The sequence below is a fragment of the Moschus berezovskii genome, chromosome 21, assembly GCF_049115385.1.
Source record: "Moschus berezovskii isolate FMDL1 chromosome 21, NW_MosBer_1.0, whole genome shotgun sequence".
NCBI lineage: Eukaryota > Metazoa > Chordata > Mammalia > Artiodactyla > Moschidae > Moschus > Moschus berezovskii.
Genome location: NC_142480.1, coordinates 12,186,941 through 12,212,719, shown reverse-complemented (window position 1 = coordinate 12,212,719; position 25,779 = coordinate 12,186,941). Strand labels below are relative to the sequence as shown.

Here is a 25,779-nt window from a genome sequence, read left to right as displayed (position 1 = left end):
AAAACTATTACGCTTACAGCATCTTATTAAAGTTATAAACCAATCTGTGAAGAGTATTTTTGCCAACCATAGTAGCAGTGAAAGTCACTGTCGTGTTTGACTCTTTGCGACCCCATGGACTGTAGCCCACCAGGCTTCACCATCCATGGGAATTCTCCAAGCAAGAATACTGGAGTGGGTTGCCATTTCCTCCTCCAAGTTGTCAACCATTAATTGGAGCAATTCTTATAGTCTAAAAAAATTCACGTAAAAACTGTGAAAGTAACATGATCAGTCAGCTCCATTAATTTTTACCTGAAACACAATTACAGCATTCATTTACCCCTCTTGCACTGAACCAATCTCTTCCTCTCTTGCTCTCTGATTTACTGCTATTCTTAAGAGAGTCTCCAAAGGTAACTTCTACTCTTTCCATTTAAAATGACTACTTGATCTACACTGATAAATTGCTGGATTAACTCCATTTAGAGACTATACTTTTGCAAAAGTAAGACTGATACACCCAACTCAAGTCTCATCCACCAAGCATTTATTTGTGCCACGTGCCAGACGCTGGGGACATAACACAGTACAAGACAGACATCTGTCTCTGTCTACATGGAGTTTAGTCTCACGATACTCCATTAGGAGAAATTATTTACAATGATTAAAAAAAAAGACATACTATTTTCATGAATGGGATAAATGAAGAAAGATACTTACTGCATCACTTAGGACTTCACTGTTTATAGGCAAGATGTGTTCGATTCGCACAAAAGGGAAGAGAGAGGAAAGGATCTCTCTAAGCTCTTCGATGTCCAGGTCCCGTCTTTTCACACCTCTCTTATTCACACTATGAGCAGTGCCACTCAGTAAGTTTGGCTCTATGACAAAAACAGAAAATGAGAAGTCTCCACCAAATCAAAATTTCCAGAGAAAGGCTCTCTTTCTTCTCTAAGTATACTTTCAGTAACCCTCTATAGTAAATTTACCTGCTTCAAAAAGTGCTATAAATAAATTACTTTTATGGCTTAAGAAGTTTCCTTAATAGAGATAAAAAGCATGGTGTCAACAGTATGGTAACATTCTTTATAACTGTTCTGCATTAAAGAAGACAGAATTCTTTTCTGCATACTAACTCAAAGGAGAAAAAACAATAATCTATTAAAATCTAGTTTGATCAAGGACTTTTTCTTCATGTTCCTCACTTTTGGGGCCATTTTTTTTTTTTTAATACAACTTACAATAAGGGTAATACAGGACAAACGTTATTTCTGGTAACTGTCAGTTATGAATATGTTCATTAGGCTACTATATAGATTTAATCGGAATTTAATGAGTATCTAAAATTATATCACCTGATACCTTAAAGCAGCAAAACCTAATGTACACCCTACTTAACTTTAAGGATTTTATGAGTCTCTTAAATTTCCACAGAAATGTTAATGCATAAAAGTTCATGTGTAATATATTCCACTGTCCAGAGCAGAGAATAAATGTTTTTTTCATGGGGTATTAGTGAAAGAGGAAGATCTGAAGTATATGTATGGTTTTTGATAGTGAAGTGGGAAGGAAAACAACATATTTGAGGAATTTTTAATCATATCTTTAAACTAGGGGGCTATATATATATATTTTTTTTTTTTGCTTAAAAATAAGATCTTTATCATTCACAACATAAATGCTGGATTTTTTCCACAAACACTACAGGTAAACTGGTATTTTCCCTTAAATAATGTGATACAAAGATACTGGTTTTTGAGAGGCTTATCTCCAGTGTGTGGAACAGGGTTTTGTTCCTGCCGTGTTCTGCTCTGGATTCAGTGTGTATCTAAGCCACCGCTTTTCAAAAGAAATGTTTCCTCAAAGTAGTGCTGTCCTGTTTGCAAACCAACATTCCATGAAACCCCCAGATATGCACCAGGTAGGGCAGAAACCTTACACATAAGAGTGACTGAAACAAAGGTGCAGTCCGGTTCGTGTAGCTTCCCTCTCATCTCTGTGGAAGAGCCTCCCACTCTAACCCAGCCAGAAAACCGTTAAACAATGGAGATGTTATCAAGGATGTTCATTATCTGCCCAGAGTAAATATGACATATATCATTACCAGCCTTACGTCTAAATAAACAAGCCTTTGATGATTATGGAGCACTATATACAATCAGTTCTTGTTGCTTGGGGTGGTATTGTTCTATAAAGCCACAATTAGTGAATACTGAACCATTGTTCTGAAGGAAACACACAGTTAGGTTCCTTTGAGCCTCTGGTCACAATATTTTTGCCAGCCAATGAAGACAAAGCCTTGTTTTATGTATGTTTCCGTTTAAGGACACCTTGTTAGTATATATTGTAGATTCATTAACAATGAGCTCACAGTCAATAGCACTGTAACTCAAGCAACTGAACAATGCTTATCTAACACATATTTTCTCCATAAGGCACATCATAGCCCTCTTGGACTTAGGAACACTAGACAGTATTAATAGTATCACACATGGAGGCTATCTTAGAGACAGTGGGTTTACTGGAAAATCCTATTAAGATGTAAAAAACACAGCACTAAAAAGACTATGAAAAGGACACTTGTTTGAGAATTGAAGTTAAGATGGCAGAGTATCACTTTGCTCTACCATAAGCTGGAAACGTATGACAGGGGACTCAAATCTTCTGTCATTCTGTGCATCTCTGCAAATGACTAAAAGTGTCATGAGTACTGATTTGGGGATCACAAATAAATTTTAGCAAGTAGGTGAATTTGCAAGTTTAGAATCTGAAAAGCAGCAGCATAGACTGTATACTGGCATTTCAAAAATGTCCCAAATTAATAGTAGTGGTTTTTATATTTAAAAAATTTCAAATCTGAAACTGCAAAAGGCTTCTGCAGATCACAGATTAAATTAGGAGAATTAAGATAGGAGGACTGCTTTTGTTTCCTAGAGCTTGGTAGCAGTATATTAAAGGAACACTATAAAATGATTTGAAGGCAGGTTCAGCTTTACTTTTTAAAAATATTTTAAAATATGAGAAGAACAACTCTAAGTATACTAAAAAACAATGACTTGAACACTTCAAACATGAACTTTATGGTATGTAAATTTATCTATATAAAGCTGTCAAAAATGAGAGGAAAGGGAAACCTGCATTTTTCAAATTAAAATATTTTGATTTGGGTTCACTATATAGACAAACACAAAATTAAATGAAGGAAGTCACACAGGTGGGTGGGTTCACCCTAGATATAGATATAAGACTGCTACATAAGCACAAGCTCCCAAAGTTAAGATCATAAGCAACATATGGTGCTTGCATCTCTCCTGCAGTATCCCCTAGTTGGAGGCTGTGCAAAAGTATCATTTCTCCTTTACCTTTCACAAAAACTTCAAATAAACAACAAACATGGTTTCCTATGGTAGTCATTTTTTTTTCTCAAGCAACATTCACATAACATAAAATTTACCATTTTAACCATTTTAGAGTGTACAATGTAGTGGCTTTTAGTACGTTTAGAATGCTATGCACTTATCACTACCACCTAATTCTAAAATATTTCCATCAACAACATGCCTTGGTAACACTTTACTCATTAATTGAAAAATTACTTTTATAAATCATTCAACATACATTATTAAATACATAGAAAGAATATTAAGAGTTACAGTTTCAAGTGCAAAATTAAACTTTCTGATATGTTTATTTCTAACCAAGTATACCTTTACCACTAAAGGATTTTACTGACTGAAAATATTCCTATCTTCACCAGGCAACAGCAGTAACTGTCAAGACTGAGGTGCAGCATACACCTTAGTAACTTTTGGGAAACACTTATAGGTGCAAGCTAGTTTTCTGAGCTTACCTCTGTCTGCTATTCTCTTCATTAACTGATGCTCACCCCATTTAATCAGATATTTAAGGATATCTTGTTCACTTGCCTATAATAAAAAAGTTTATATTTATTTCAGTGCAAACAGATACAGACATTAATCTCATTAAAGACTCTTCTTACGTCATAAAGCACATACAATGTGCAACATGCCACGTTTCATTCATCACACTTGGCTGTTTCAAATGTCTGACCTAAACATGTGGTATATCAGGAAGCAAATACACAGACCCAATTATATACATTTGGTCCAGTAACCTACTCTTGGCTCAAATTAAATTTTTACTCTTATTTCAATCTTTATTTGTTTTTTAAACTGTTTATTTTCCCTGTTTTAAATTTATCTTACTATATGGTTTCTATATAGCAGCCTTAAATTCTTTTGGGGACAAGATGGAGATAAATACATGAAAGTAAAAGTATAAAAATACAGTGTGACTGCTGTCTCCTCCAGGAGCAGTAAAAACAAGTATGGCAACTTGCCTTGGCAGAAGACACTATGATCTCCACGAAGTATGCTACTGATTGGTGAAGGACCCCTCAGGCACAGTCTGTGAAATGGCAATATGCTTCTCATTTCTTTGTACTGCATTTAAAATCTTAGGGCATAATCCGGGTTGCTCTTCAAGTTCTTTACACTCCAAGAAGAAATGCAGATTCTAAACAATCATCAAGTTCAGTTCAGTCCCGTCCCTCAGTTGTGTCCCACTCTTTCCGACCCCATGGGCCATCTCATCCTCTGTTGTCCCCTTCTCCTCCCGCCTTCAATATTTCCCAGCATCAGCATCAGTTCTTCCAGTGAATATTCAGGACTGATTTCCTTTACGACGGACTGGCTGGATCTCCTTGCAGTCCAAGGGACTCTCAAGAGTCTTCTCCCCAACAGCACAGTTCAAAAGCATCAATTCTTTGGCGCTCAGCTTTCTTTATAGTCCAATTCTCACATCCATACATGACTACTGGAAAAAGCATAGCTTTGACTAGATGGACCTTTGTTGGCAAAGTAATGTCTCTGCTTTTTAATATGCTGTCTAGGTTGGTCATCCCCACTCCAGTACTCTTGCCTGGAAAATCCCATGGATGGAGGAGCCTGGTAGGCTGCAGTCCATGGGGTCGCGAAGAGTTGGACATGACTGAGCGCCTTCACTTTCACTTTTCACTTTCATGCATTGGAGAAGGAAATGGTAACCCACTCCAGTGTTCTGGCCTGGAGAATCCCAGGGACGGGGGAGCCTGGTGGGCTTCCGTCTATGGGGTCACACAGAGTTGGACACGACTGAAGCGACTTAGCAGCAGCAGCTGTTGGTCATAACTTTCCTTCCAAGGGGCAAGCGTCTTTAATTTCATGGCTGCAGTCACCATCTGCAGTGATTTTGGAGCCCCCTGCCTCCCCTCAAAAAAAGTCTCTCACTGTTTCCCCATCTATTTGCCATAAAGTGATGGGACCGGATGCCATGATCTTAGTTTTCTGAATGTTGAGTTTTAAGCCACCTTTTTCATTCTCATCTTTAAAGATTAATAAAAAAGCTCTTTAGTTCCTCTTCACTTTCTGCCGTAAGGATGGTGTCAGCTGCATATCTGAGGTTATTGATATTTCTCCCAGCAATCTTGATTCCAGCTTGTGCTTCATCCAGCCCAGCGTTTCTCATGATGTACTCTGCATACAAGTTAAATAAGCAGAATGACAACATACAGCCTTGACGTACTCCTTACCCGATTTGGAATCAGTCTGTTGTTCCATGTCCAGTTCTAACTGTTGCTTCTTGACCTGCATACAAATTTCCCAGGAGGCAGGTCAGGTGGTCTGGTATTCCCATCTCTTTCAGAATTTTTCCACAGTTTATTGTGATCCACACAGTTTAAAGGCTTTGGCATAGTCAATAAAGAAGAAATAGATGTTTTTTGGAACTCTCTTGCTTTTTTGATGATCCAACAGATGTTGGTAATTTGATCCCTGGTTCCTCTGCCTTTTCTAAATCCAGCTTGAACATCTGGAAGTTCACGGTTCACATATTGCTGAAGCCTAGCTTGGAGAATTTTGAGCATTGCGTTGCTAGCATGTGAGATGAGTGCAATTGTGTGGTAGTTTGAGCATTCTTTGGCATTGCCTTTCTTTGGGATTGGAATGAAAACAGACCTTTTCCAGTTCTGTGGCCACTGCTGAGTTTTCCAAATTTGCTGGCATATTGAGGGCAGCACTTTCACACCATCATCTTTTAGGATTTGAAACACCTCAACTGGAATTCCATCATCTCCACTAGCTTTGTTCATAGTGATGCTTCCTAAGGCCCACTTGACTTTGCATTCCAGGATGTCTGGCTCTAGGTGAGTGATTACACCATCATGGTTATCTGGGTCATGGAGATCTTTTTTGTGCAGTTCTGTGTATTAATGCCACCTCTTCTGAGTATCTTCTGCTTCTGTTAGGTCCATACCATTTCTGTCCTTTATTGTGTCGATCTTTACATGAAATGTTCCCTTGGTATCTTTAATATTCAAGAAGAGATCTCTGGTCTTTCCCATTCTATTGTTTTCCTCTATTTCTTTGCATTGATCACTGAAGGCTTTCTTATCTCTCCTTGCTATTCTTTGGAACTCTGAATTCAAATGGGCATATCTTTCATTTTCTCCTTTGCCTTTTGCATCTTTTCTTTTCTCAGCTATTTGTAAGGCCTCCTCAGACAACCATTTTGCCTTTTTGGATTTCTTTCTCTTGGGGATGGTCTTGATCACTGCCTCCTGTACAATGCCATGAACCTCCGTCCGTACTTCTTCAGGCACTCTATCAGGTCTAATTCCTTGAATCTATTTGTCACTTCCACTGTATAATTGTAAGGGATTTGATTTAGGTCCTACTTGAATGGTCTAGTGGTTTTCCCTACTGTCTTCAATTTAAGTCTGAATTTGGCAATAAGGAGTTCATAATCTCAGCCACAATCAGTTCCTGGTCTTGTTTTTGCTGACTGTATAGAGCTTCTCCACATTTGACTGCAAAGAATATAATCAATCTGATTTCAGCATTGACCATCTGATGATGTCCATGTGTACAGCCTTTTCTTGTGTTGCTGGAAGAAGGTGTTTGCTATGACCAGTGCGTTCTCTCGGCAAAACTCTGTTAGCCTTTGACCTGCTTCGTTTTGTACTCCAAGGCCAAATTTGCCTGTTACTCCAGGTAGCTCCCGACTTCCTACTTTTGCATTCCACTCCCCTATAATGAAGAGGACATCTTTTTTAGGTGTTGGCTCCAGAAGATCTTGTAGGTCTTCACAGAACCATTCAACTTCAGCTTCTTCAGCATTACTGGTCGGGGTATAGACTTGGATTACTGTGATACTGAATGGTTTGCCTTGAAAACGAAGAGAGATCATTCTGTCACTTTTGAGATTGCATCAAAACACTGCATTTAGGACTCTTTTATTGACTATGATGGCTACTCCATTTCTTCTAAGGGATTCTTGCCCACAGTAGTAGATATAATGGTATTCTGAGTTAAGTTCACCCATTTCAGTCCATTTTAGTTTGCTGATTCCTAAAATGTCGATGTTCACTCTTGTCATCTCCTGTTTGACCATTTCCAATTTGCCTTGATTCATGGACCTAACATTCCAGGTTCCTATGCAATACTGCTCTTTACAGCATTGGACTTTACTTCCATCACCTGTCACATCCACAACTGGGTGTTGTTTTTGCTTTGGGTCTGTCTCTTCATTCTTTCTGGAGTTATTTCTCCACTGATCTCCAGTAGCATATTGGGCACCTACCAACCAAGAGAGTTCATCTTTCAGTATCCTATCTTTTTGCCTTTTCATACTGTTCATGGGGTTCTGAAGGCAAGAATAGTGAAGTGGTTTGCCATTCCCTTCTCTAGTGGACCACGTTTTGTCAGAACTCTCCACCATGACTCGTCCATCTTGGGTGGCCCTACACGGTATGGCTCATAGTTTCACTGAGTTAGACAAGGCTGTGGTTCATGTGATCAGATTGGTTAGTTTTCTGTGATTGTGGTTTTCAGTCTGTCTGCCCTCTGATGCATAAGGATAAGAGGCTTAGGGAAGCTTCCTGATGGCAGAGACGGACTGAGGGGTAAACTGAACTGACAAATCCTAACTCCTATAATGTCTGCATCAGGACAGTGAAATAATGAAGTTAATGAAAACAGATCCTAAACAGATCAAAACCAACTACGATAACACATGTACTACAATCAAAGCAATGTATGAAGGAAAAATACAGATGCTAAGTGGATTATTTAACTCTTCACTGCACTGCTGACTGAGGTGAAAGCACTTCATAATTTTTCTAGTACAAAGAAATAGGATATGGCTTAATGAGTTTATAACTTCATAACATTAAAACTGCGGTACAGTTACCAGCATAAAAGTCATACAGCCAATGCAAAAAAGAAAAAAAAAAAAAACTTGAATAAACTCTACCTCAAAGTATTTTTTAACTTATTTTAAATATATTATTAAACTACTTAATTATAAATGATATGTAAGAATACAAGAATTTGTTTAAACGTACTTCTGACTAAAAATAAGCAGTTGAAAACATTATTATACTTCAGCAGAACTCATACACTGAGTTTTAAGAAATGTCCAAATAGGTCAGAAATTGAATGTTATTCTTGGTACTGCTTAAGTCTAAGTATACTTTACCAAAAATAAAAGAAACTGTTATAGTGATCTACTATTAACAGAAGCCAAGAGAATCACCACTGGGATATGCTTCTGACCTTGCCTACTGCCACAACCCCTTTGGTGAATCGCTGGTTAGGACCTGGGCTGGTCCACACTGTTCAGTGATGGTGGCAGTGTGCCCGAAGGGCCAGAGACCTAGAAATCTTCGGCTGCACAAGTATGAAGAGGGTATTCCTGGGTGGGCTGATCTCCCTGGATGGGAGAATAAATAAGTACAGATGGGCTTCCTGGTGCACATGTGAATGACAGTGAATTTGAGAGGTGTATAAATGATTACCTGTAGGTAGTCAGACTGGATAGCAGTAAGCAGATGGTCTTTGCTGAGTTCATAAAAAACATCCGAAGTCATGACCTGGGAAAATTCCTCACAGAGGAAATGTAAAGCTTGTCGGTGCACCCACTTAGAGCCATATGGATGAGAGCTCCACTTGAGGATGGCAATTAAGGTATCTAATGAGATGCTTTCAGCAATGATATCCTCACAGCCTAAAAGAGAAGGCAAATACTTCTTGAGATTAATCATAAATATTATTGAACGTTAGTGTGTTAGACACCAATCTTAAAAGTAGCAATAGGAAAAAAGAACACAGAGATAATAAAATCTCATGGAAGTCACCAAGATTTGATGGGATGGGGCAGCAACTGGTAACCATAATAGACTTTGACAACTACAGGGAATCTGCTGTTCCACAAAGATCTACAGAAAAAGGCGGAAATCCTCATAAGTATTTAACAAAATAAACATCTATGTGCGACTCAAAATCTGTATAAGACATAGCAGAGAGCACTAGACCAACGGGGAAAGGAGGAAGAACTAGGGAGGAATGATACAGCCGTGGGAACTGGCAGCTGAGGTCTGGATGACGCCTGACGGATCAGTGAACCCACACTTAGGGATACGGGTGGGCTCTCTTCTACGGGGCTGTGAGGTTATCTGTTTTTGGAATTATTCCAGTAAAAAACCAACACTTTGCATTGTTGATCGTTTCATCCCTTATAGTACTGCAGTTTTTTGTTCACTTGTTGAACCAAAAAGAAATACATGGTTTAAGTGCAAAGGACTGGGATCCTGGAGAAAGTGACTATGGCACTTTAAGTGCTTTAAGAAGAGAAGAAAAACATCTGAGGATAGTCAGCTATTTTTTCCTTAGGAAAAATAATTTCAAAATACAAAGATAAAACACAAATAGAATTGGAGTGACAAAGACCGTGTAAGGGAAAATGGCTAAAGTTGGACAGATATTCTTCACAACTAAATTTACCATAAAATACAAAAAGAATCCCAATAATGGGGGGATTAGATGCCACTGCCACCACCACAAATGTGGCCAAACAGGCTGCTCGCTAATGAGCTTGGAGGTTTAAAAGATACAGTAAAAGGTAGAGAGTTTCAGCAATGAACTCTGGAGACTTTCCAAGCTCAAAGTTCTTGTGAACCTGTGGAAAGAGAAAGATAACGATTCCCATTTTCAGGTGATGCATGGTCATTAGGAGCCAACACAGAGTTTGTAAAAAGGAATGCATCCTCCGCTTTTGATATGACAACAGGCGAACCAAGTGTCACAGAGAACTGTGTAACCTAATATCTGCAAAGCATTTAACAGAGCACTTCACGATGTCTCTGGACTGTTAGCTCAGAAGGTGGGGACCTCTGTCTTCACTGTATCACTGGTATCTTCTTCCACATGGTAGGCACTGAATAAAAATTTGCTGAATGTACAAATTAGATCTTTGAAGGTAAGACAAAAAGATGTGAAGGGGTGACAGAACAGGCTAATAGAACCATGTGTAAGAAGCACTGGTCAGCTCCCGAGATGGAGTGGACAGTCTCTACTTTTCTGATGTTCATCAAGCTGGAAAGCAGGCTTCGAAGTCTTGAGATAACCTAAAGCTGGGAAACAGTTAAAAATACACTGGATAAAATGGTCAAAATTAGCTAAAAAGATGGATCAAAACGAAGGTGAAATCTAACTAAAAAAATCGTAAGTTCTCTATTTAAAGAGAGTCAACTACAGAGTAGATGACAAGAAGAGCTGGCTGAACTACAGCCATTATGTAAAGATAGTATCTGGGTATATTAACTGCTGCTGCTGCTAAGTCGCTTCAGTCGTGTCAGACTCTGTGCGACCCCATAGACGGCAGCCGACCGGGCTCCGCCGTCCCTGGGATTCTCCAGACAAGAACACTGGAGTGGGTTGCCATTTCCTTCTCCAATGTGTGAAAGTGAAAAGTGAAAGTGAAGTCGCCCAGCCGCATCTGACTAGTAGCGACCCCATGGATCGCAGCCCACCAGGCTCCTCAGTCCATGTGGTTCTCCAGGCAAGAGTACTGGAGTGGCTTGCCATTGCTTTCTCCGGTATATTAACTGAATGAATGCCAAATGTGAAATGGTTACTATAAAGCTAACACAATCACAGGCTTTTAAGACACAAGCATAGAGTCATAATCAAAGGAATAATGCTGCATTGCTGTCCTGTCGGATGCTGTGTTCTGTTCTAAGTCCTGTGGTTTTAGACCAGCAATGACAAAACTCTAGAATTCTCAGAGGAGGGCAAAAGTACAACGAAGAGTTTGAGACCTGTTAATTAAAAAAGCTCTGAACAAACAATATTATTACTGATTTATGTAAGAGAAACCCAAGGAGAGACGTAAGAGCTATCTTTCAATGTGTGATGGAACCTCATGAGGCAAGATAGAAGAAAAAAAAAAAGACCAATTATCTGTGGTTCCAAGGGCAAGTCCTGGGAAACAAATGGATGGTAAAAGAAGAGATTCTGACTCACTATGAAGAAATTTCTAACAATCAGAACTGTTCTCCTTCAGTTCAGTCGCTCAGTCGTGTCCGACTCTCCGCGACCCCATGAACCACAGCACGCCAGGCCTCCCTGTCCATCACCAACTCCCGGAGTTCACTCAAACTCATGTCCATCGAGGGCGGTGATGCCATCCAGCCATCTCATTCTCTGTCGTCCCCGTCTCCTCCTGCCCCCAACCTTTCCTAGCATCAGACTCTTTTCCAGTGAGTCAACTTGTCGCATGAGGTGGCCAAAGTATTGGAGTTTCAGCTTTAGCATCAGTCCTTCCAAAGAACACCCTGTTCTCCTTACCTCTCCTCAAAAACAGGATACCCTCTAGAAAAAGGATCCCTCCAGAAAAATGGAGGAACAGAGGTTAGCTCACCACATTATGGGTAGAGTACCAAGAACCCTTGGACTTCCCTGGTGGCTCAGCAGTAAAGAATCCACCTGCTAATGCAGGAGACACGGGTTTGATCCCTGGGTCAGGAAGATACCCTGGAGAAGGAAATGAAACACTCCAGTGTTCCTGCCTGGGAAATCTTAAGGACAGAGGAGCCTGGTGGGCCACAGTTCATGAGCTCACAAGAGAGTCAGACATGACTTAGCAACTAAACAACAACAATAACCAAGAACCCTTATGCTGGGTACGGAAATAAAGAAGGATGACATCCAAGCTCTTTCGGTCATAACAATAAAATCATTTTTAGAAATAACAGAGTAAGTGTGTATGTGTGTGTATGAGCACTCAGTTGTAAGAGAGTAATTAAATCTAAAGACTGAAGATTAATTTACTTAATCTAAACCTTAAAATGGCATCCTTATAAAGTGATATCCTCATGTAAATGACACCAGAGGCATGAATCTGTGCTCATGAAAAGTGGGACATATGGAAGTCCTGGACAGTTCTCATGATTTTATAGGAAGTTTTGAATGCCAAGCTGAGGAGGACAGGCCTCGCCAGTGGCCAGTGGAGGGCTTCTGTCAGTCTGTTGTGTTAAAGCGGGCAGTGGAGCAGAGTTGAGCAGTATGAGTCTACATGACAGGAAAGGCAATCTGGTAGATGTGCTTGGGGACAAAACACGGCAAATAGAGAAAAAGTGGTTATTTAAAAGAATGTGTCACAGTACTACTAAAACAGGATACTGGCAGAGGAAAGAAAAAGAACGATAACATCATAAGTTTAAACTTTTCAAGTTTACAAAGAAGTAAGACTTGATATGAAAAACGGACTTTGAAATCAGATTGGATTGAAACCCCAACTTGGGCATTAAGCAGAAAAGTCACCTTGGGCAAACCACTTAACCACCCTGAGTCTCTTAATTTTTCCTTCATAAGTCCTCCACATTCTTTTAGAGTCGGCTGAGATATTGCCCCTTTCAAAAGCCTACCTTGAGCCCATTCACTAAAGCCTAAGTCAAAAGTTAGGTGTTCCTCCTACCTAAAATTTTCCACAATGTCCTGTGTTTCTCTCTGTAATAGCATTAAATTCTCATACTAGTTTAGTTTACATTTCTGACATATCTGTCTGACGCCTCTGTCAGACTGAGCGCTCCTCTTGGGTAGTGACCCCCCTTTATCTCTGATGTTATAGCACCTGACACCTGGTAGATAAATAAAAACAAAACATAATGCTAGCATTTTTGAAATTTGTTATGTACCAAGCTCTGTGCTTAATTTTGATAATATTCTTGAAGAAGGTAATATTAAAATTCCCATTTTACAGATGAGAAAACTAAGACTCACAAAGATTAATTAACTTGCCCAAGGTCATACAGCCAGGAAAAAAGAAAGTCATACTTAATGAAACATCCTTTCCTTCCATCCTAAAAATCTCTTTCATTGTCATGCCTCTTAACTTAGGTCTTCTACTAATCAATGCTCAACATAACTTCTTCACTTAGAACTGCCTCTCTCATGAACAGAAAAGCACCTTATAAATTCACCAAACATGGTGATTTTAACTCAGAGATGTAAAAGAAAATTGGGCTAAAATAAAAAAAAAAAGGTGGAAGGGACATTTTAAAGAGATTTTTCTAGTAATGTCAAAATTAGTATTTTCATCTTACAGTAAACAATTTCAGTTAGTGGTAATTTATCTTTTGTCAAGTTTGTCAATAATGGAATGAAAATGTAAATACTATAGCAGCAAGGTCAAATGGATGCTGGCAGGGAAAGGCTAGGAAATGAAATACAAAGAAGCTTCATACAAAGACATTTCCTTGGAAAAATTTGAACCAGTCTTATAAATCAAAAAACACTACTGCATACTCAAAGATGGTCAGATTCTTGGTGATGAAGTGTTGATAACCCAAATCCTAGAAGACTAATGGATAAATCAGAAGGTCCATTTATGTGCAGTGGAAGTATTCATTTCTAGTCAGTGGAAAGTCTATCTGAGCTCTTCTCAAACTATCTTGAATCAAGGAACAGATTTTAACTTTCCTTCTTTTTAAATTTGCAATCTAACATGAACCAATACTTAAGTAAAATTCAGTAACAACACTGCTCGAATACTGTACCAATGTCAAATTGCTACAAAAGTTTTAAAATGCATACTGTTTCCTTATTATCTCATTGTAGACCCACTTTGAATCGGTTCAGTTCAGTCCCTCAGTCGTGTCCAACTCTTTGCAACCCCATGGACTGAAGCACGCGAGGCTTCCCTGTCCATCACCAACTCCTGGAGCTTGCTCAAACTCAAGTCCATTGAGTCGGTGATGTCATCCATACATCTCATCCTCTGTTGTCCCCTTCTCCTCTCACCTTCAATGTTTCCCAGCATCAGGGTCTCTTCCAATGAGTCAGTTCTTCGCATTAGGTGGCCAAAGTATTGGAGTTTCAGCTTCAGCATCTGTTCTTCCAATGAATATTCAGGACTGATTTCCTTGAGGATGGACTGGTTGGATCTCCTTGCAGTCCAACAGCCACTCAAGACTCTTCTCCAGCACCACAATTCAAAAGCATCAATTCTTCAACGCTCAGCTTTCTTTATGGTCCAACTCTCACATCCATACATGACTACTGGAAAAACCATAGCTTTGACTAGATGGACTTTTGTTGGCAAAGTAACGTCTCTGCTTTTCAATATGCTGTCTAGGTTGGTCATAGTTTTTCTTCCAAGGAGGAAGCGATTTTGAATTTCATGGCTGCAGTCACCATCTGCAGTGATTTTGGAGCCCAAAAAATTAAGTCTGTCACTGTTTCCACTGTTTCCCCATCTATTTGCCATGAAGTGATGGGACCGGATGCCATGATCTTAGTTTTCTTAATGTTGAGTTTTAAGCCAGTTTTTTCACTCTCCTCTTTCACTTTCATCAAGAGGCTCTTTAGTTCTTCTTTGTTTTCTGCCATAAGGGTGGTGTCATCTGCATATCTGAGGTTATTGATACTTCTCCCAGCAATCTTGATTCCAGCTTGTGCTTCATACAGTCCGGCATTTCATATGATGTACTCTGCATGTAAGTTAAATAAGCAGGGTGACAATATACAGCCTTGACATACTCCTTTCCCAATGTGGAACCAGTCCATGGTTCCATGTCCGGTTCTAATTGTTGCTTCTTGACCTGCATACATATTTCTCAGGAGGCAGGTCAGGTGGTCTAGTATTCTCACCTCTTGAAGGATTTTCCACAGTTTGATGTGAGCCACACACCACTTAGGACAGTGCTGAACAGTGAGTAGCACCATTCTATCTAAAATCATTTCCCCTTTGTCAGTTTCAGGATATATGGAAGTCAGACTGTTTCTTCCCATTTGGTCCTAATTAACTTCCAGAGGGCATGCTCGCTCTTCTTCCCTATAGAACTCACTGACTACATTTCCTGACTACAGACAAAATATTATGTATATTTCTTTAAATACAACTAAATAACACAGAATGACTACTTTATTTTTTTAAACTAGAAGTTTAGAGCTTGTGAGACTATTGTCCACATATGCTAGATTACTGTTTAGACACAGTCCCTACTACCAGCCTTCTGATCCCCACCACCCCTCAATGGGCAGAGTGTTACTTCCCTGTAACAAGACTTTGGAATTGGCTGTGAGATCCGCTTTGACCAATTAAATATTTGGAATTCTCCAGACCAGAATACTGGAGTGGGTAGCCTTTCCCTTTGCCAGGGAAATCTTCCCAACCCAGCGATCGAACCCTGGTCTCCCACATTGCTGGCGGATTCTTTACCAGTTGAGCCACAAGGGAAGCCCAAGGGTACTGGAGAGGATAGCCTATCCCTTTGATCTTTCTGACCCAGGAATTGAACTGGGGTCTCCTGCATTGCAGGCAGATTCTTCCCCAACTGAGGTACATGGAAGCCCAATTAAATGTTAGTGAATGTGACATGACCACAGGCTTCAAAAGTACTTTTGGGAACTGGGCTTGCCCACTTGCCTTCTGCCACTGCCATGGTAAGAACACACAGAGCTAGTTTGTCGGTTCCAGGAGGAAAATGAGCAGCAGTGGGAACAGAACTGCCCGTCCTACTCAACCATGGTGGCCATCAGAGTGACCCCAGCTGCTGCAAACTTAAATCTGTGATTTAAGTTCACCTGGAAATTTGTGAGAAACATGTTTTTTTGTTAAATGCCACTGAAATTCTCTGGCTGTTATTACATAGCAATGGCTGACTAATAAGCCAGAGAAGTTTTTGGATGAATCAAAAGCTTTTTAACAATCTCCTCATAACAAAAAAACTCATCTGGAGCCTAGACATTTAACATCTCAAAGATGCCCACATTTTGCTCAGGTAGGAGACCTTCAATGATGTGGTTGGCAGAGAGTATGAAGTAAACATTTAACAGTTCTTTCGTGCTTCTGTGATAACTCCTTTTTACAGATCCATCTCCTATTTTTTAAATCCTTTCCTTCTACTCTCTTTCATCAGAATATTTTCTTTCTAATCCTTAATGATGGCAGAAATGCTTCTTTTCAAAAATTTGAGCTACATAACATGAATGATCAAGGCAGAAATACAAAGAAGTAAAACAAATTAGACATTTAGTGATACCAATGACTGTTACTCTGCATGTTAAATAGGGCCATTTTCCGCTTTTATTATGAACATTTTTGTTTTTCTCCTCTCCACGTACCTCTGATAACTAAAATACACTTCGATGTTGACACATTTTCTGAATACGCTGTCAGATCTGTCTTTACTGCTGCTCTCAAACTCTTCATTACTCCCAGGTACATCGTCATATATGTTTCACCAGTATCAGTGGGAAACCTTTTCACTGACTTATAGCCATCAGCAAATATATAAGCTGCTTCCAGATTTAGAATTTCATATTGGGTTTGAGGTGAGAAGAGGAAGAAAGATATAGACAAGAGGGAAGAAAGAAGAGGAATTACAGAGGAGATTACGGCTTGCCCCACAACATAAAGCAATATGGTAAGGTTAGAGGAAGGCTGGCCTTAGAGCAGGCACTTCAGTGGTGACTCTTCAGTGGCACCAGAGTTAGAATTAAGACTTCAAGTGCAAATAGGCTCGAGAAAAAAGCTGCTTCAGTTCTTTCCTGCTAAACTGTACGGGACTGATTCCACATCCTAAGGAAGGGAATTATGAAACAAGTGGGAAGTGACAGCAGCATGAGGTAGCAGATAGAGCACTGAAGGTTCTGAATTCAGGTAATTGTATCACTAACTCTTGGCTCTCACTTATCACCCAGTGATAAGTGCTGGATCAAAGTCCCCCACGCTCTGTTAGTCTCACTTCCTTATACCCAGGATGAAAATGCCATCAGAGTTCCGAGGATCAGGCTGAAAATACTCAGGAGCCCATGTGCCCATGGGGCTTCTCTAGTGGCTCAGTCAATAAAGAATCTGCCTGCAATGCAGGAGACCTGGGTTCAATCCTTGGGTTGGGAAGATCCCCTGGGGTAGGAAATGGCAACCCACTCCAGTATTCTTGCCTGGAGAATTTCATGGACAGAGAAGCCTAGTGGGCTATTGTCTGTGGGGCTGCAAACAGTCTGGCATGACTCGGAGCAACCAACACTTTCACTTTCAACCTGTCCATGAGCACTATGCTTCTCCTAGGCAAGAAATCTTCAATCCTCTGTGCCAATTCACCCTCCTTTCTCTCTCTCCCTCACACACACGTGAAACGAACTAGTTAATGTTTCTGATTCTTCCTTGAAAAACACTATTTGATTAGTTTTGTTTTCTATGAACACCACCTTGGTTCAAATACTCCTTACTTCACACCTTAATTATAGAAAAGCTTCCGACTGTCTCCATGCCTTCAGTATTCTAATCCACAATGATCATACCGTTAAAAGGTTTGCTTTCTAAGACACCACTATCCACACATCATCCCTGTACATCTATTTTAAAAAGGCAACCAGAATTCCAGATCCAAGGCAGAAATGAGCATCAGACATGTGGGTGAGAAGACAAGTTGATCTATGCCTTAGTGCTTTTCATCGCTAGTCCCTGGACTCTGCAACACCTGACAGCTGGTTAGATAAATGCTCCTCTCTGCTACCTTTCAGGAGGACCATTCTGAAGAAGACTGTACAAAATTCCTCAAGGCTCCTGGCAGGCCCCCATAACCCCCACTGGTAACCAACACTATGGGCCACTCTTCTGCTGTTTTCCTCCTCCCTGGTTTCATTCCCCCCAATTCTCCCTTGTTCATGGGATTCCTTACCAAATAACTTCCTTCAAGAAAGCCTTTGTTTTAGGCTGTTTCAGCGCATAGTATGGGGGAATGGAGGGGACATCCACAATATGATAGTAAGACAAGTGGCTCCAGGAAATAAGATTCTTGAGAAAGATTCTGGAACTAGATCATTCCCTGGTAAGATGGCAAAGAGGACTCCACTCCTAGTGGCAAGTGGGATGGTGACAACCCCTGCCTGTCGCAGTGTGACAATACTAAGATTTTTCACTAAGTGAAGTGTTAGTTTAATAGTAGTGGTTGTGGTTGCACTTGAATGGAAACATGAGTGATTCTAAGGACCTGGTCCTGGCTGGCTTAGAAGTCATAAAAAAAGAAAATGACAGTCACTCTTTAAGCCTAAGAATTCTGTCAAAACAAGGAAACTTCTAGATTGGTGTTCAAAGATACTCTTATTTCCTAGAGCTGCAGGAAAGACTGCCAAAACTTAGGCTCAAGATTTAATTTTATCAGATCTATGAAGAAGATTTGAACAAAGTCTTGACAAATCTGACAAAATGTGGATCCTGAGAGGAAGAGCTGGACACAGAAATCTTGAAAGGGGCTATTTGGTGGATGAGGAATGCTAAGCCCCAAGATTCACTTGAACTTTCCAGGCTGGGAGAAGCAGCACCCTCCTCCCAACTCCCTGCTAGAGGACAGCACCCTTCTTTTGCCAGAAGACCCTGAAGGTGCCTGAAAAGACAATGCCGTCCTCTTCAGTATCTGCCCCGGCCTCCTCTCACTAGCTCCAAACCAATAATCAGGATCTGTTCAAGCATAATCACAGTTTGAGGGAGAAAGTACAGTCCCTGTTCTGGGAAGAAAGAGCATATACACCCAAAGGACTGCACGATCTGGATGTAAATACTGTGGGAGTGGTTACTGAGAGTCCTGGGCCAGGGTGTGAGGTATGGGGCAGGACAACAGGAGCAGGAAGGTGCTCTTCCAGAACCCAAGCGACTCAACTTCAGCACCTTTTGGTGCTTCTCTGCTCAGTGATAACAGAACCTGGGCAATCGCAGGTACTTCTGGGATGAAGGTCTGGGTCCCCTCACCTGGTAGGCTATCTAGACCTGCTGAAATGCTGGCAAAGCAGGAAGAAAATCTAGGTGCAGTGATGAAAGACGGAGACTGTGATGATCTGTACTGTCTAAACTTGTCTAAGCTAAAACTCTTTTCCACAATCATCCCACAAGCTGGCCAAAAGGGGAATGTGCGATGTGAAAGGAAGCAGCTGCCGCCATCACTCTCTGAAAATCACTGAAGCCAGATGTGGTGAAAGGCAGACACAGAGGTGGCCGCGGCCCAGCCCTTCCTTGCTCGCTGTACTCCACATCCAGCTCTCAATCCCAACTGCAGCTCTGGTGCCAACGCTGGCCCCAGGCCACCACCAGATGCTTGGCTGCAGACCCACAGATAGGCCGTTCTCCTCTGGGCAGCCCCACCTAACTGCCTCGATGTGCTTGGCTTCCCAGGCTGACTGGTTAACTCCTTTGGGTCCAACCCCCTCCACCACAGCAGACCTTCACTTCCCCAGCTTCTCCCACAACTGTATAAGGACCAATTCCTAAAATGATTCCCTTACCTGGTAAGTCACTGTTGCTCAGCTTCCCTGGCTGAAACCCTAGTGATACAGTTATGATGAGACCGTCAAGTAAAGCCTGCACCCAACTGCAGTAGCTGGGACTGTGGCTAATTGTATCATCTTTCCTGAATTGAGCCTTTTATAGAGGTGTGGCTGGTTAGCACCTTGAAGGCTCTGTGGTAAATTGGATTTAAATTACTGCTCTCCTCTAATTAAATCACATGAAATTGTTGATATTGAACCATTCCACCCTATGAAAGTCAAAAGATTAAATAATGTATTTGTTTTCTGTTGCTATACAATAAATGATCACAAACAGTGGGTTAAATCAACAAACAAATCATCTCATATTTTCTGTGGGTCAGGAGTTGCAGTGGCACAGGTCACCTGGGTTCTCAGGGTTTCCTAAGGCTGCAATCAAGGTGTCAACTAGGTTCACATTCTCAATTAGGGAAGAATTTGCTTCCAAGTTCATTCAGGTTGCTGGCAAAAATCATTTCCTTGCCACCGTACAACTAAAGGCCCAGCTTCTTGCTGGCTATTAGCTGAGGGTTCACAATCTCCTCCAAGAGGCTGCCTGCAGTTCTTTCCATGCGGTCCACTCAACAGGCCATCACACAACACAAAAGCTGACTTCTTCAAAGCTGGCAGGGTAAAAAAGTCTCTCTTCTCTGGGGAACAAAAAGTTGAGAGGGCAGGAAACCTTCTGATGAGTACCCTTTTGAATTCTGCTCCATTTGAATGTATTATCTATTCAAAAACAAAAAACCACACCAGGCTATGGAAGGTGCCAGGAGTTCTTTCCCTCAGTGCTCAACATAACATCAATCATTGTCCACAAAATGCAAGCAAATAGTGGGAGGGAAATCGGAAGGCTCTCTGCTCTGAGAACATGACTCCCTTTTGATGGGGAAGACACGAATCACTGAGATTCACGCTGCTTGTGCGTGAAAACATACAAACAGTGCTGGTACTCTTCACTTTTTACGGCTCTGCCAAGCTATGGGAGAGGGAAAAGCAGACAAAGATGTGAAAGAAGCTGACAACATCGACACAACAACTCTGGTGACTAGAGGAGGAGGATAAAGCACACAGACAACAAGCAATGCAAGACTTTACCATGAAAGGAAACAGACAAAAAAGACCAAGAATCTCCAAGACATGTAGCTAAATACAGATTTGTATTTCTCTAATGTTTACGCTATAAATTCCAATATGACATTTTAAATTATTTATTCTTTAGTATTTTGGGGGGTGAAAATAGCATAACGAAAGGGAAAAGCAGCCATGGGGATGTCCGTTCTCTGGACACAGATACTGTATATAAGCCTCTGCTAAACTAAAATGCAAGGAGATCTAATTCTGGGATCGACAGGATGCCTGAATTCCTCATAACTGACACATGTTCTTTCGTTCAGGCATATATCTGGAAGAGAGATGTCAAGAGACACTACTAGAGTCAGACTGATCCGAGACCCAACACCATGATCTGAGACCCAATCCCAACTCCCTATAGCTGTGCGATGTGTGAAATTCTGCCCGTTTCCTCATCTGAAAAACTGTTTCCTAATCCTACCTCATCGGGTTATTCTGAGGATTAAATAATATACACAGAGCACTTAGCACATTAACTTACGATAAACATTAAAAATCAGTAGCAGATATTACTATAATTGGTGTGTTGCAGTCCATGGGTTGCAAAAAGTTGGACACGACTTAGCAACTGAACAACAGTTACTCTAACTAGGTTTTCTTGAAGAGCGCATCCACTGTACTGGTGTATTCTAATTCAAAAGCAAGTACAGGGATCTGGGGGTGAGAGAGGGCAGGAAAGGAGCACGATCTTAAGAGAGCAGAGCAAAGATCATAAAGGGAACAGAAATGGCCAGGGACAACCTAAATGCATTGGGGTCCCTCACAGATCACTTGTTAAAATGCTACATAAAATCAACCCTAGTACTCAGTATGTGAAAAACTCAGAGGTTCATGTCTTTTTATCTAAAAACAAAAAATACCTCTTTATACCTATACTTTGTTTATTATCCATCACTTCATGGCAAATAGATGGGGAAATGATGGAAATAGTGGGCTCCAAAATCACTGCAGATGGTGACTGCAGTCATGAAATTAAAAGACGCTTACTCCTTGGAAGAAAAGCTATGACCAACATAGACAGTATATTAAAAAGCAGAGACATTATTTTGCCAACAAAGGTCCATCTAGTCAAAGCTATGGTTTTTCCAGTAGTTATATATGGATGTGAGAGTCGGACTATGAAGCACTGAGCACTGAAGAACCAGCATTCGAGAAGACTCGTGAAAGTTCCTTGGACTGCAAGGAGATCCAGCCAGTCCATCCTAAAGGAAATCAGTCCTGAATATTCATGGGAAGGACTGATGCCGAAGCTGAAACTCCAATACTGTGGCCACCTGATGCGAAGAACTGACTCCTTGGAAAAGACCCTGATGCTGGGAAAGATTGCGGGCAGGAGAAGGGGACGACAGAGGATGAGATGTTTGAATGGCACCACCGACTCGATGGACATGAGTTTGAGTAAGCTCCGGGAGTTGGTGATGAACAGGGAAGCCTGGCAAGCTGCAGTCCATGGGGTTGCAAAGAGTCGGTCAGGACTTGAGCGACTGAACTGAACTGGTTTATTATTCTTAAACTATTTTCCCACTAGTAACAAAACAGTAAGTTAGTATCCTTAATTACATCATCATAATAAAGGAAACATCCAAAGCCTTTGAGGGAGAGCCATGTAATTAGTTTTTGATGCCTACTGGCTTAGTTACCTCCTCAGGATAATCGTGTGCTCCATCTGAAACAATGCACCTCACAGAGGACTTCCACTTACAGAAATCTTATCCCTTTCCCCTTCACATAGAAAACAGGAGGTCTAGAGTTGAAAACTCAGGATTCAAATCTTGGCCTTAACACTTTCTAGTTGTAACCTCCAGTGACAGTATTTTCAAGCCTCAGTTTGTCTGTAAAATAGAGATAATACCTACCACAGAGGACAATGTGAACTGAAAGCTTACACAATACCTGGCAAAAAGATAGGTGTTCAAAAAAATTCTATTGAATAAACACAGAGAGAGAGTATGGAACTTTTAAAAAGAACATTAATTTTTGATGTGAAATTTATACAGATTTTATCTGCTTAAAGAAAGTATACATTTAAAATAAAAACACTATTTCTGAAATAGTTCTTATGGTCTCTGCCTGCATGCTGCAACCAAAGAGATCTTTCAGAAAACGTAAATTTAATCGGTCACGTGCTCAGGATAAAACCAAATGTCTCAGCGTGGTATACCAAGTTCTTTATTACCTGGCCATGCCTGTTGCTACAGCCTCATTTCTTGCTACATCATAACTCTCTCTCATCTCTGCAACCCCTACAACCTTCCCCCCAAAACCAGAAGTGCCCTGCTCTCCACTTATCTCTAGACCTTGTCACCTGAAGTTGCTTCTGCCTGATATGGGCCTCTTTATCTCCAATCTTTATTTACTTAACTCCTATTCATTCTCCAGGTCGCAACTTCTCTGTAAAGTTCTTCCAGATACCGTCCCTCCTTCCCTACCTCCATATATTGAGGTGAGGGCTTCTCTCTTCCTATGTGCTCCCTACCGTTCACGGCTTTGCTCTATTAGGGCATTTACACACGTGAACTGCCTACTGGCACCCACCACTGCTGCTGCTGCTGCTAAGTCACTTCAGTCGTGTTCAACTCTGTGCGACCCCATAGACGGCAGCCCACCAGGCTCCCCCCGTCCCTGGGATTCTCCAGGCAAGAACACTGGAGTGGGTTGCCATTTCCTTCTCCAATGTGTGAAAGTGAAAAGTGAAAGCGAAGTCGCTCAGTCATGTCCGACCCTTAGCGACCCCATGGACTGCAGCCTACCAGGCTCCTCCATCCATGGGATTTTCCAGGCAAGAGTACTGGAGTGGCTTGCCATTGCCTTCTCTGGCACCCACCACTAGACTATCTAATTCATTACTTTACTCTCAGAGGCTGGCATACAGTAAGAGCTCAGTAAGTGTTTGCTAAATGAATAAGTCTAGGAATCACAGTGCTAATTCTATAGAAAGATCCACTGGAATCTAAAGGTTATATTCCTCCTTCCCTCCACAACATTCCATTTTGACCTTTGAAAACTCAGGCAGCTGCTATTCTCTATAGACCTACTGCAATGACCAGGTTTACAACATTCTATCTACTTCTATTTCACTTAGTACTTCTAAAAATTTGATAATTAAAAGGTAGGTTAGGAGGGGGTTCACACCACAGAGGACTTCAGATACTTAACACTTACACTTACAAACAAAAACTATCAATCCAGAATTTGAGATGAGGCATAAAAAAACAATTAATCATACATTTCTGAACCTTTCACAATTAGATACAAGCTCATCAGATATACGCTCAGAAAGATATCAAGGTTTAGAAAACCAATATGATGCCCATATATTTTCTACAAATAGTTCAGTGAATCAGGTTCCAAAATTCAGTACTTTTTTTTTTTGCCAAGCCATGTGGCATGTGGGATCTTGATTTCCCGATCAGGGAAAGAACCAGCACCTCCGTGCAGTGGAATCACAGAGTCTTAACCACTGGACTGCCATGGAAGTACCAGCATTGTTCTTCAATGGAAACTTTAATAGGACGTAACTCTGACAGTGAAAACAGTATTAAAACAAGCCCATTTCAGGGGCCTATTATGATTGAAGAGGAACTTGGTTAAAAACAAAGACATGTAAATGTGCAAACAGTGTTTTCAGTTTTCTGGCACGACTTTCAGATGTGTGGATATTTCACCTTCAAGTGTCTTGACATGTAAAAACATTTACTGGAAATCTTATGGACATGTCCATGCTAAGCATGAAACATAAAATGTTTTAGTGAAGAGAACAAAAACAGAGCTCAAAGCCTTTTAATATATCAAAGCTACCCACTTCGTGGAGAAATATTTAGTGAGGCTAGCTCATGTTAACTTAGAAATTGATACTCCTTTTCATCTAAATATGAGAAAAAATAGTTGTGAGGCAAGAACTTTCTAATCAGTTTATATTCACTGAATATTTTAGCAGGTCCATAAATTAACACTCTAAGATTCAGTTTTCAGGAGATATTTATAAAAAGGTACTATTCGTCAACAGTGCTTTTCACTGGGGAGTGAGTCTAAAGGGATTTTAAAACAACTTCTGTATTATTTGAATTATTTGAATATCCAATCAGGGCATCCTCTATATTTTTAGAAACAAAAATATAGTTATTAAAATAAAGTGTTTGTCACTCAATTGTGTCTAACTCTTTGTGACCCCATGGACGACAGCCCACCAGGCTCCTCTCTCCATGGAATTCTCCAGGCAAGAATACTGGAGTGGATTGCCATTCCCTTCTCCAGGGCATCTTCCCAACTCAGGGATGGAACCTGGATCTCCCGCGTTGCAGGCAGATTCTTTACCCTTTGAGCCACTAGGCAAGCCTGGGTAGCTATTCTTTACTGACATCATTTCCCCAAAGTTTATTAAGTATGTAAAAAGCAAGACACAGGATAACATGTATAGTGTGGTACTATTATATTACAACAGAACAAGAGATGCATTGAAATATACACACACATTCAAACTACTCAGAGGTTTGCAAGAAAACTCAAAACTGTTCAAAGTCTGTCATCAATACACATTTGGGAAAAGGAGTGGTAGAAGATGAAAATATGGTTTATCGATGAGTATTACTGAACACACTGTCTAAAGCTTCTTAAAGTGTGAAGTAAAGGGACTTCCCTGGCGCTCCAGTGGTTGGAACTCTGTCTTTCCACTGCAGGGGGCACAGATCTGATCCCTCGTGAAACTAAGATCCCATCCTTCACCCCCCCCCAAAAAAAAAGGAAAAAATATAACAGAAGCTTCACTACTTTATACAGAGTTGGTGTTCAGTAAATGTTTCTTTTGAAGTCCATTTCTTGATCAGTAGATGTGGCCTTGGAGAAGTAACAAGTTACTCACCTCATCTCTAAAACAAGCAGGATGACAGCGGTTACCACACAAGCTACTGTAAAGCTTAAGGGAGGTCTTACACATAACGAGTTTAGCCCTATGTTTTGCACATAGTAACAGCTAAACATTCTAATCTGTCTGAATTTCTAGAACAGTTTTCTCCAGCCAATT

At 40.7% G+C, this 25,779-nt stretch overlaps 1 protein-coding gene across 3 annotated transcripts in view; it reads right to left on the bottom strand.

The window, feature by feature from the left end:
• BTBD7 (BTB domain containing 7) overlaps positions 1-25,779 on the bottom strand; it is a 90,011-nt gene that overhangs the window by 17,015 nt on the left and 47,217 nt on the right. For all 3 annotated transcript variants that reach the window (XM_055418421.2, XM_055418420.2, XM_055418422.2), the window contains exons 4-6: positions 8,837-9,045; positions 3,833-3,908; positions 703-863 (exon numbers count right to left, since the gene is read on the bottom strand). In XM_055418421.2, coding sequence (XP_055274396.2) covers positions 703-863; positions 3,833-3,908; positions 8,837-9,045 — 446 coding nt within the window. The remainder of the gene's footprint in view (positions 1-702; positions 864-3,832; positions 3,909-8,836; positions 9,046-25,779) is intronic.